The sequence below is a fragment of the Ammospiza caudacuta genome, chromosome 5 (assembly GCF_027887145.1).
Source record: "Ammospiza caudacuta isolate bAmmCau1 chromosome 5, bAmmCau1.pri, whole genome shotgun sequence".
In the NCBI taxonomy this organism is placed as follows: Eukaryota; Metazoa; Chordata; class Aves; order Passeriformes; family Passerellidae; genus Ammospiza; species Ammospiza caudacuta.
The window spans coordinates 25,124,051-25,137,008 of NC_080597.1; the positions used below are offsets into that span (position 1 = coordinate 25,124,051).

General features: G+C 38.8%; 1 protein-coding gene across 1 annotated transcript in view; it reads left to right on the forward strand.

The window, feature by feature from the left end:
- RFX4 (regulatory factor X4) overlaps positions 1–12,958 on the forward strand; it is an 83,979-nt gene that overhangs the window by 25,900 nt on the left and 45,121 nt on the right. The window contains exon 5 of the mRNA XM_058805927.1: positions 3,216–3,339. Coding sequence (XP_058661910.1) covers positions 3,216–3,339 — 124 coding nt within the window. The remainder of the gene's footprint in view (positions 1–3,215; positions 3,340–12,958) is intronic.

Genomic DNA, 12,958 nt, shown 5'->3' on the forward strand with positions numbered 1-12,958 from the left:
TATGCTGCTGTTCTCTGGCTCACTGTGGGAGACTAGAGAGTTCTTGACTTGGGGTAAGCGCAACTTAGCAACACCTGAAATTGTTACCAGCGTTATTCTTATACTAAACCCAAATCACAGCACAGTACCAGGCACTAGGAAAAAGTTTCCCAGCCAAAAGCAGAATATCAGGCCTCACAACAAGTATTTGCACATTCAGGGAAGACTAAAAAATGTATCTGTGTATTCCTTGGGCAAGCATGTGTCCTGTCCTCTAAACACGATCTCTGGGCTGGATTCAAGAGGTGGAATTAGTGGGGTAAATTATTGTTTTCAGGATACAGTGCCAAACTGCCCTTGTTCTGGCAAACGGAGACCTCATAATTGTCTGCAGCATCTGGTGTCTGCCAAGTAAAAACTGGTCATGTTTTTACTGTTAGATGCTACTACCAGTTAGAGCTAGTGAAGGTGATGGAGTGTTGAAAAACAGAAATTGAGGAAATGTCAGGTGGAAAAAAAAAAAGAGGAAAAAAGGAGTAGGGAAAGCATAGCAAAAACAAGCGAAATAAGTACATTTCCTCACTGGTTCATATTGCCATCATCTTTATTAGTTATTCCTTGTCTGGAATCTTGCTGTAAAGAGCAAATTGTATCAATCCCATGGGGAGATATCCTTAATATCTGTGCCTCTCTAAAGGTGAAATATGTTGAACATTTTAAATGTGGAGGATGAAGAATAGCTGAAGAAGCCAAGAATCATGTCTGGATGACTGTGAGCCTGGCTAAATAGCCTTTTCCTGGAAACAGGAATGATGCTTTTATTTGTTTTGTTGATGACACAAAATGAAGTGAAAGGCCTGGTAAATGTAACATTACTGCCAAATACATAATAATTGAGGAAACTGCCAAATCCATCATAATTTGGGAAACTACACAAGCTTGAATTTAACTGTTAAGGCATGAATATAGCAATACCTGGTATTCTGTGCTTATTCAGTGTTCCTGTGCTCATTATCATCTGTAAAGCTATAGCTTGGCTCTAAAATGTTAATGTTTATTTCAGTGGTGAACTGGTTGACCAAGGTGTAAGTGTGAAACTTTATTTTACTTCATTTTGGGGTGTGTATGTGTTTACTTCCCCAAACACAGAATTATTCAAAGTACACACAACCTAATCCCCCCAGTTTGTTGGCTTACAGTGTAGGTACTCTGAATAATAACAGTATTTTGAAGCTAAAGTCAACAAAACTATTCTGTTTTCTGCAACATTTATAAAAATAATTTAAAAAGAGCAAGGTAAAGTACAGTGAGGGAATGGATTCTCCCCAGATTCATACTTCCTTATATGTTGTTATACTCCATAAAAATTGATCTGTTCTAGAATCTATGTGATTAACAGTGGTTAACATCACAGCCTTCAGATATAAAAATAAATCTGTAACAACAACACAGATGTGACTCTGATATAGAATAATCTCATTTAATCTAGAACTATGTAAGGGTATATGGAGGAAAGCAGTAATAGGGACAGATAAAATTGTCATTCCTGTGGAAAGATTAGGAGCTTTATTCCTATATTGTAGTGGTACAAAAGGTCTCATTGTGAGCTACTGGATTTCACATGGCTTTATTACAACACTGTGTAAAATGTGTATATATATGTAAGTATATATTTATAGCTGGTAATGATTTGTTAGGTAGGAGATTGCATTCTTTTTTTTCTACAATACTGTAGAATGAAGCTGGATTCAAAATATGATAAAGTTGTTAAATAAAAGACAGGAAAATAAAAGAAATGGAGCACGATGGGTTTTTGATCATTAAAAAAAAGTTCAGGTATAATGGGGCATTTCATTTTTCAGTGTCAGACTAATGACTCTCTGTGAAAGAGGGGAGAAAAAGAGAAAAATTCATCAGATATGAAGAGAAATAATTAACTGCTTTTCTTTCTGTCCTGTCTTGGTCACGGAAGCTGACATTCCAATTAGCAGCTATAGTATACAAACGAACTCTCCAGGTTTTGAAAGGAGGTTTTGTTAGAGCACTATGAAATTGAGGAAAGATGCCATGATGATATTTCTGTAGAAACCAGGAAAGAATAGATGTTGCCCATACAAACTGATTCCATTCATCTAGCTGGATGTCTTATTAAAATAGTTTGCAGTCACAAATTATAACGATAACTGAAATGGAAGGTAGGTAGGTCCTGAAAAAGGCAGTGAAAGAGAGAAAGAAGATATTTGGAAGATGTTCTGCAGCTAACAAATGGGAGGGCATTATTTTATGTAAAACTGGATTTTTTTTGAGAATACATATTTATTTTTTAATACAGTTTAGAGGAAGTTACACCTAACATCTTCCCTTACCCAGCAAGGCAGACAAGCACACTTGTGATGGTAGATGCCTATGACTGACACCATCAATGACAAGATTAATTATGGTTTAATGTTAAGTGTGTATGTAAATATCTCTTGAAGATTTTTTGGGTCAGCAACCATAAAAATGGCATTTCAAAAGAATGTTTCTGCTCATCTATAGATTTGTGATGAGACCAGTTTGAAGTTTAAAGATGAAGCGTATTCCTGCTCATATATTTGACATATAATTTAAAATTTTATAGTTATATTTTTTATAGTTTTTTTTTTAATGAAAAAAATAAGGATAGTTTCTAAAAGGTAGAAAAGAATGTTAATTCCCTGGGGTTTTTCCAGCATTGTATCCAGATTGTGGTTTCTTTTTTTTTTTCACTTTTCCCATATACAATACCAATAAAATTTTGCACAATAAGATTTTGTGGATGCTCTTGAGTAGTAGCAAATTATTTGCTTTAGCTATACCTGCTTCCTCAAGGTAAGCAATTTTGCAGCTGGACAAGAGTGAAAAGAGTGTCATGAAGCAAAGGTGATGTGTTCTGTAAAGGAGAGAATGCTTCCCCTCAATGAGTATTTATTGTTTCACGGTTTTACTTATATTTATTTACTGCAGGATGCTTTTAGGGTATAACAGATTGCTGGGAACTCACAGCCTATGGTTTTGATAACAAGTGTGAACCAAATGAAGCAAGTAAGTACTATGGGAATGAATTGAAAGGACACTTAGGAACAAAGCCAACAAAATTTAGTAGGCAAGAGGAAGTCAGAATGTTTGGTCTTAAAAGCTGAAGCTTTGTATGCTATTTACCATACAGGACATCCAACATACTTGCAGTTCTCTCTGTTTTATATTTGCTTTTTAAGGCTGGAGGAGAATTATGAGATTGCAGAAGGTGTTTGCATTCCTCGAAGTGCTCTCTACATGCATTACTTGGACTTCTGTGAGAAAAACGACACACAACCTGTTAATGCTGCCAGTTTTGGGAAGGTAAGTCTAAATTACTGTATGACACCTTAAAATCTCACCTGGTTCAGGTGAATTTGCACTACTGAAAAGATCTAAATCTTTTACTGTTAGAGACAGAAGTGTATGAATGAAATCTCTTTGTGTATTTAAGTTATTGGACAAAGGCTAAGATTGTAAGTATTTTGATGGTTGGAATAACTTCTAGCCATGGCTAGGCTTCAGAGTACATCAGTCCCCAGCCTAGCTGATGGTGATATGGTACAAAAAATTGGCAGTTAAAACGGAATTGGAATTTCAGTACAAGCCAGTGTGAATGCATCTGCATTATGACCTGCACTGCTTAAACAAATGTATAATTTTTAAAAACAGAAGGGTAAAATTGAATTCTGGAGCATGTCTGTGCTGTTCTTGTAAGCATAATATGGAGATCCTTGAATTAATGATCTCAAATGATGTGGCAAATTCACATGGTAGAGTACAATGCCTCCAGATATGAAAGTGCAGAAAACATCTAGCTGCTTTTTGTGTGCACTGCAGGTACAGGCTGCCAAGCTAAGTTATCTTCTCACTGTGATTCCTCGTGCTTCCCTTTCTAATCCTGCTCTAGAAAGAGCCACTCTGGTTAGCTCCAGATTCACAGTGGAGATGGACTCCTAGTACAGACATAGCTGTGCATCATCTGGGTGTGAGCAGCAAAACTCTACACTGGTAGCAGATGTTAATAGCTGGCTAAAAGGGTACATAAAGTTTGTATTTTGGATTTGCTGGTCAGGTGATATTTTCCTCTCAGTGAAAAACAGGATAATATTTAAAACTGAAATTCTACCATAAAATGTGTCACAAGACTTTAAAACCTGTAGACTGAAAAAAACAAAGTGTAGAGTTTGCCACTGTTTTTGAAATGCTTGCAAGCATGAATCTGAAGCCCATTGTCCTGCAAGCTGTTCTCTTTTAGTGTTTGCAACATTTGTTCTATAGAATTTCTGGGTATTCAAAGAAAGAAAAATGTTTCTAGGGTAAGTGCCTGTGTAAAGAGTGGGTGAAGGATGTATTTAACGAGGTGACATTTTCTATAGTGCATCTTTAGGTCAGGCAGTTTGGAAAGGAAAATAAAGTGTACTGTGTTGTAACATCACCATATTTGTTGTGTCGTGAAGACCTGCATAACTCAGTAGATTTTGTGTCAGGTTTCTGTTTAAATACTGCAGAACTGTGAATGAAATTGTTCATTGTACACATTATTGCTACCAAGTGATAAGTATAGTGGCAACATGTAATTTAGGAACAGTGAAAATAAGAAACAGATTTCATGCAGGCTCACACATTTGGAACATGGCTCAAGTTTACACAATGCTACTTCTGCTGCTGCTGCTGCAAACTTCTGTAAATTGTAAAATGTAAATATTTTAGAATTTTTCCACCAGAACATAAATTTATCAGGATTTTCACCATTTATCAGTATGTGGCAGTTCTGTTATCCTGTTTAATACTTCATACCCCTTCTCTCCTGCCTCTCATACATAGACCTGTTCATTGGTAGGAGTCTCTTGACCTAGCAGGACAGGTACTATGGTTTCCATAAAAAAATCACAGCATTCCAATGTGGTTTTCATGTGCTGTGGTCCAAGTGTTTTCCTCTCTGTTGCAAAAGAGTTCTGTAGCAGTGTTGCATGAAACTTTTTACCTTTTTTGTGGAGAAGAAGGAAGCCCTACACAATCATCATGGTACTGTTTCACACTAGTACTTTGGGTGGCCATAACTTCTGCATCTGGGAACTGGCAATTCTCCACTGGTATGTCCAGGAACTTCTGTCCAGGAACAGCTGGGGGAAAATACTGAAGTGAAACCAGCTTCTCCATCTGCAGAACCTGAGCAGACCCCACTGATACTTTCCAGCCTGTTCCTGCTAACAAAATGTACTGCATAGTACATTCTGCATTCTCTCAGTATCTTGTAGTCAGCTTCTCCTTTGGAGCACGTACATGTATGAAGTTTTAGCCCACATTGGTTGTCGTGTGACTTAAATACCATATTGGCGAGGTGAGTTGCATAAATGCCTTGGAGGCAGTTGGAGCAGTGCAGTGAAATAGGTGCTATTTAGGGCATTCTGCACTTAGCTGCTGCAACAGAGACCCTGCACATGTTTGTCCTCCTTGGGAAACATCGGGAGCCCTGCAGCTGTCATTTCCTCCAGAGAAAGGAGCTAGTTGTTCTGTGAAATTCTAGACAGTTCGCCTTTCAGTAGACCACATTGAATTTATGATTCATCTCCAAACTTTAGCTCTGCAGGCAATGTTAAATATTAAGGCTTTTTCCTTAACAAATTGGTAGTTTTTAGAAAGAGGTGTCGAGTTCAGCACATTAAAACAAAGTGTAATAAGTAACAGTGTTTTCTGTTAAACCTCTAGGACATGGGCTGGACCTCAGACACTTGGTAATATTGCACTAATGAAACCAAAATTTGTCTGGGGAGTAGAGAGATTAACAGAGAGTAATACAGACGGTTTTCTGAAGAAACCAAGCTAATACCAATTAAAGGAACAAGAACAAAGAACAGAATACTGTATAAATAAATACCTTTTAAAAAGCAACCTGAGCCACACAAAGAATATATAAAGTCATGAATACTCTATTATGGCTATTAATGGGATATTAATGTCATATTTCTCATATGAAAAGGGGAGCTGTAACTTTGTGAGTCAAGATTTTAGTGTTTTACTCACTCATTTAACATGCAAAAATTTCAGGCAGTTTTTTCTATACCAGCATTTGTCAATCTGCTATGCTGCCTAGTCTGTCATTACAGGACTTTTTATTGTGTGCTAATGATAGGACCTAGCACAAATAGACCTATATCTACCCTTTGACCCCATAAGAGAGGGCCCAGTAATTTAGCAGGTACAGCTCAGCATCAGGTACAGAGTCCAGTGTTAAACTCCTGCTCTTACTGTAGACAGCCAAGCATATTATATTTTGATTCCGTGCAAAAGTGAGGCAGAAAAAGTAAAAATGTTCCATGGAACCAGTGAGAAGACAGGGAGGTACAGTGAGGCAGGGCAGGTGTGTCATTGAGTTATTAACAATTTAATGTTGCATATGAGAACAAGCTCTCTCACAGGGAACATGTTCAGACTGAGAATTAGTCTGCAGGCAGGAGGAGTGAAAGCCCTGTTGCTGAGGTCACTTCAAAAGGATGGCAGCCTTGTGCCCCTCAGCCCTGTGCTGCCAATGCCTCGGGCTCTGCTCCGGGACCTTGGGGCTCTGGACAGCAGTTTGAGGTGTTTCCAGCTGAAAGTTCTGCCCCTGCCTGCTGCAGGGAATGTTCTGTAGATGTATGTTTGTTTTGGGTTTTATCTGAGCAACATGTTAATATAAAATGCTGGTGATTATTAACACACTATGCAAAGAGTTCTTAATGGGTTTAATTGCAAAAACTAAATCATTCTTAATAAGGGCCTTCACTGAATCAAAAAAATCAGAAATGTTTTGAGCATTTTCAAAGCCCTCAGCAGCTACTGTGTAGGGGTGGGTGCCATAAGGCTTCTCCTGGCTCTACCATTCCTCTGAGCTGCTAGCTGCATTGGCAATTCTTTGAGTTTCTCTTTCACTTTTATTTCCAACACTGATTTTTGTTCTTGTTTCTTCTGTGACCCTGTATGTACACTGGTTTTTAGTCAGGACCCTCGAAGATGTAATCTTCCTCAACTGCAGCGATCTGTCCCATCCTCCGTGTCCTCAGTTCATTGCTTTAAATTTACTGGGCAGTGCTAATTCCCCTGCCGTGCCCTGCCACATCTCTCCCCCAGAGCCCTGAGAAACTTCTGGTGGAATCGCTTCGCAGCCTCATGAAGCTGAGTTCTTCCCAACTCCCATGTGCCCCCTGGAGGATAAATACTTTCCTCTTCTGATTTCCTTTTTTTCTTTATCTTTTCTTTTCTTTTGGGGCTTTCCTGCCGTGTCTTTTGACAAGCAGTAACAAACTAATATTTGAAAAGGGAAACGAAGGTTGGTGACACTTCTCAGGGTGATTTCCGCCCATCTGAGGTCCCTTTACATCATTTTGGCATCTTAAAGAGGTTTAACATGGATGCATGCTCTCACAAATTTTATTGCTCTGACTGGCTTTGCTGTAATTGAAAATTACATTCCAGTGAATGCATTTCACTAGATAATAGGCAAAGTCCACAACAGACTTGTAATATTGGTTAGGAAAGAACCTTTTTTCCCCAGTAGTTTACTTTGCTCCAGTGAGGTACAAGCTGTACCAGCCAGACTCGTTTTTCGTGATGATGCACTGTGTCTATGCTCAGAAGTTTTGCTTTCAGAATTGTTCCTCCAAGCATGACTAGGATAAATAAGTTTTACAGTTTCTTGCTGTTATACTATATCATTTTAAAGTTTGAAAAGGGCAGAAAAGACCTTTATTGAATCCTCTCTGGTAATGACATTGTGATGCGATTGCATTCTGATTTGTCTTTGCATTGAAATGCACATATCAGGAAATTGCCTGCTGTTGTTCATAAGGAGATACTTCTGAAGATGTGTTTATTTCTTTACTCTCAATTTGCTCTTAAGGAGCCTCAATAGTAACTGGTACAGCAAAGCCGAATTTACTCTTAGTGCTCTCTTCTGATGGATTAAAATAACACTTGCTCTATTATGAGCAATTTCTACAACACTGAATACAAAAATAGAACTGGGGGAAAATATCAATGTAAATGTGAGGATGTAGTTTCTCTTATTGCACTGAATGAGTCTGTCACTGCTATCTGAGCAGTCCCCGGTTTCCCTTCATCCCTTTTGAACAGCTAGGATTCCTGACTGAAGAACAGTTACCACCAGTATGAGTTTTCTTCCCAACTCTGAATCTTCTAGGCCAAGATCCTCTGATGAGACCATTATAACACAGGTCCTGCAGAAGCCAGCAGTCATGCTGATGTGGGCCATGGTGATCCTGCAGAATAGCTGTAAAAGTCTTTGCTCCCTTGGCTCTGCTTAGCTGATTCTTGTACTGTTGCAGGTTACTGACCACTGCCTTTTTCTTCTTGAGCTTGGGGAGTAAGAAAACCAGTGACGACACCTCAGTTTCTCTGGAGTGACTGTTGCTTTCTCAATATCCTACAGAAATGGGACTTTTAGTGTTTTTGCCACTTCAAGCATCTGGCTTCCAGATAGGCCTTAAGCACGGATTGGCCCCAGGGCTGCTTTACCTCATGCCTTGTCAAGACGCCCCAGAGGCTGTGCTTACAGCTCAGGGTCTGCCAGAGTGCAGGGATCCTGGCGCTCAGCCTTTTCCCACAGATAGGCTGGGTAATGGCAGGCACTGTGCTGGCACCAGTACAGAGCAGGGTGAGCTGTGCAGGGCTTTAGATCTGCTTGGCTTCAGCAAGTCAGCACCAAAAGTGGCTGCAGCTCAGCTAAGGATCTGAGGCAGAGCACTCAGTGTTTGCAGCTTTGTTGGGGTGCAGTATATCTGTTTGATCATGCCTTAGGCTGGATTCTGTCTGGGAGAGGAACTGCTGAAGGAGGATATTGTTTTACATAGATGAATTTGAGAAGCGGTCTTGCAAGCTTCATTGCAGTGGCCAGTACAGTCGGAGTTCCTCACAGAATCTAATCTCCATAGCAAGCAGAGTTGGGCACAGACATTAGACAAAAGGCCAGCAGATTTTTCTGCCTTGCTTTGCAGTGTCAGTTGAGCCACATCAATGCAAGAAACAAGTTTTTATCCTAGAGTTAGACCATGCCCTATTCCAAAACTTAGAAAGGTAAGTGGAGAGAAATGGGAAGGTTATTGAATCTTGACAGACAACAGATCTGCGGCCAAGATACTGAGCCTGTACACTGCAGCCTTCCCTCCTGGCCATGCAGGTAAACAAGCAAGGGGTAGAGAAGGTATAGACACAGTCATGCCTGTTCTCCTTTTGTTTACACAGTTTGGTGGATTTGAGAGACAGAAATGGTGTTTCAGGCTACTTTGATTATGCTCTTTCCTATCAATGGATATTTCTTGGTGCAAATTTTCTTGACCATTTCCTCAAGAAAATATGATGCTGAATCAGCTCCAAGCCATTTTGAGCCGAAAGGAACATTATTATTATTATTATTATTATTATTATTATTATTATTATTATTATTATTATTATCACAGGTGTTAATAATAATAACACCTGTCTCAGAGGAGGATTTTGAAAACCACTAAAACTGATGGGGAAACCCTGGAAAGATCCAGCAGGATCAGTACTGGGTCAAAGACGAATGAACCAAAGACCCTTTCCCTTAAAAGACTGAGGACATCAGTATTGCTTGTGTTTCATAGCAGTGAGAATAAGGAAAACATAGCTCTGTGAGAATGCAGCTATATTTGTTATCACTGACGTTTTGCTGCTGCCATGGCAAAGAATATTAAGACTGAAACACCACAATAGAAGTTAGTAAATAAATACATATCTTCTATGCCTCACTTCACAAAAGAAAAGCATGCTGTCTAGATATGGGACCTGAAACCTGAATTGAGAGAAGCAGAACTAGGCCCTGTTATGAAGAATTGTTATGGGAGGAAAGAGAATTTATTCCACATTATGTAGAATCTCTCTAGAATCTCACTGAGCTAGGGAGTGCAGAGCCTGGAATCCACTTCTCATTCTGGCAGTGCGAATTTGCTGCATTGCCAGTTAATTTGATCTTATTTCTCTGCTTTGTGAAGTTCTAGAAGCAAGGCTAGAATTATGTCAAATAGAAAGGAACATGAGTAATGAAGAATAACATCTCTCTAGATCAGGTGCATCATGCCTTTTGAAAAGCAGAAATTTAAAACATTCTAGTGGAAAGACTTTTAAAAGCCATCCTCTACCTGTTGCCCCAGAGTAAAATTTAATATTTTGACAAAGGAGGGAGGAAAAGGGTTATTTCAGGAATTTCCAGATATCTCTAGTTTCTTCCATCCTTGCTTGCATGAAGACAGACACATAAGATGCTTTACAAGATTTCTTTTCCCTGATTTGTTTTGACATATCATAGATGATTTTAGATACAATAATTTGGAAACATAGAGTTCACCTTTTGGTAGTGAATGCAATGAGGAGTGATGGGTGACAGCGTGGTGGTGAAAGCAGAATGCCCATGGCAGAGTGTTTGGAAAAAGAAGATCTTTAAGGTCCCTCCCAACTCAAGCCATTCTGTGATTCTGTAATTCCTCATTTAAACGCTGAGCCTGGATCTGCTTGTGTTATAATGTTACAGAACTGGAGATGTGGGGAGAGAGGCAGTGGCAGAAATGACAGCCGGCAGTAATGAGGTTGAAAGAATGCACCCTTGCAGCCATTTGTGGGTAACAGAACAGCTCCTGCAGCTAGCAGTACCTAAAATTAATAAATTGTGCAGACTCTGATACAGACCCTTACAGGATCTTTTTTAGTTGTTGCTCATAAAGTTTTCCATGTTTTACATGGATGCTCAAGAAACCCATTTAATTATATTGCCTTAAGAATAACCAAAAATACAAGTAACTAGATTTTTAATTCAAGTTTATTCAGACACTTCTGCTAGGTTTAAAAAGCTGAAGTGGGATAAAAATCATGTTATCTCCCCATGTGATCGACCTGCACAGATATTCCAAAAACCATTTGTCAGGATTGTCTGAAGCAATGTTCAACAAATGCTGACCTGGATATACTAGTCCTCTGAAAAAAGTGTAAACTATATATATGTTGTTTTGTAATGTAATGACTTTATTTTATGTATGCAGTAAGCACTCAGCAGAAGATAAAGTGATGCCTTTTGAAGGTTGACCTAGAACAGAGACTAGACAGAGCAAAAGAATAAAGTAGGTATTTATTAAGAGGCCTCAGATAGATACACCTTGGGCAGCACAACCCAAAATGGCCCACAAAATGGGCGACAGGTCACAGGTTCTCACACTTTTGTAAGTTTGGGTCCATTAGCATATTGGAGCTAATTTTCCAATTACAGTTTTAGCCCATGAAGTCCCATCCTCATTGTTTTCTCTCTTTGGTCCACTGTTGTTTATGGTCTTGGGCCTGAGATCTGGATAGGCTGTCCTTGGGTCCCCAGAGAAGGAATTGTTTTGTCTACCTATTCTGTGGAGAGAGCTTACTGTCCCCTAATCTGAAGCCTAGACTTACACACTAAAGCAGAATAGAATCTGGAAAATGTAAAATCTAAAACCTGAGGCATCAAACAGTTCTTCGTGTTATTGCTTTTAATCGAGAAAGGCATAGAAGATCTTTGGTAGGCAGAAGGCAAGATCATGTCTTAAGCAGGGTACAGAGAAAAGAGAGGGAGAACACATTGAAGTTCAGTAACTGAGAAAGGAATTGCAGGAACTTTTTTTTTCTGAGGCTAACATAGTAGGGACAGAAGCTATTTCCATGTGAAATTCCTGGTCTACATGTGTTTCAAAACTAAAAATCAGGTAGCCTAAAATGCCCAAAAGTCAAAATTGCCATGTGACTTAGGTGAAATTTAATTTGGAAAATGTAAAACCTGTACCTTTTTACTCCACAGTTTTTACTGCGCAGCTGGAATTATGGTCACTTTGGAGAAGTGTGAGACGAAATTTTAGCTCCACTGAAGGACAATGTTAGATTTTACCGCTGTTACTGTTGAGAAGCCAGAACTACTGTGAGAATGGGGACTTCCCATTCAGAAAATAGCTCAGACTGCGTGGTCTGGTCTTGATTCATTTGCTTGTGCAAACCTCACTGCAGTGATGGGAGGAAAATGATCCAACTTAGTTTTCAGATCCAAAGCTAGATTTTCATGTCTGGCAATTAGAACCCACTTCCCTCCCCAAACAACTGTAAAGTTAACACATTTTGTCTCTAGATCTTTAAAAGCTAATAGACATTAAACCAAAAATGAGATACTTCTGCAGTGATTTTTCAGGTTGACAATGATAAAATTTTTTTTAAAACTACACATTTGGTTCTCTGCTTTTTCCACTGATTTCAGCACACAGTGAACTCCACTTTGTCCTGCCTGATTTCCTCTCCCCTTTCAGGGTAATCTTCGTGCCTTTACTAGTATCATTGCACAGAGATTTGCATAAGCATAGCTGAATATAAACATTTCTATGAACAGAGAGTTCTTTTAGTACCTGACTTGTTTCATTTCAAACACAGACATTAATAACCATGCATATATGTACAAGCACCTAGGTGTAAGCATACCATTTCATATTTTATATATGCAGCATTAGATAAAATAGTCCTGGCTCTTTTTCCAAAGCTTTGCTTGATTATTCTCTTTTTGGGTTTTTTTTTGTAAATTACTGGGAAATTGTGTTTTAAGTGATGCATACTTTTAAGATACATTCTGAGAGGTGTATTTATTTCAAATGTGCTGGATTTGAAAAGCAAACAAAGAAAAGAAAAAGGGATCATCTGATCAGCTGCTTCATTATTATTCTGTTTTCCTGATCACTTCTGCCGTAGTATGTAGAAATTGGCTGATTTATTTAAATCCCAGTAACTCCCACAGCATATGGTTCATAAAGTAGCATTTAACATTGTAACACTTCACTGCTGCTAGAAAGACTTGAAAGTAATACGGTTTGATGCTGTTCCTCGAGGAATAATAGAGTAAAACTATCTCTAATATTAAATCAACTGCTGTAAG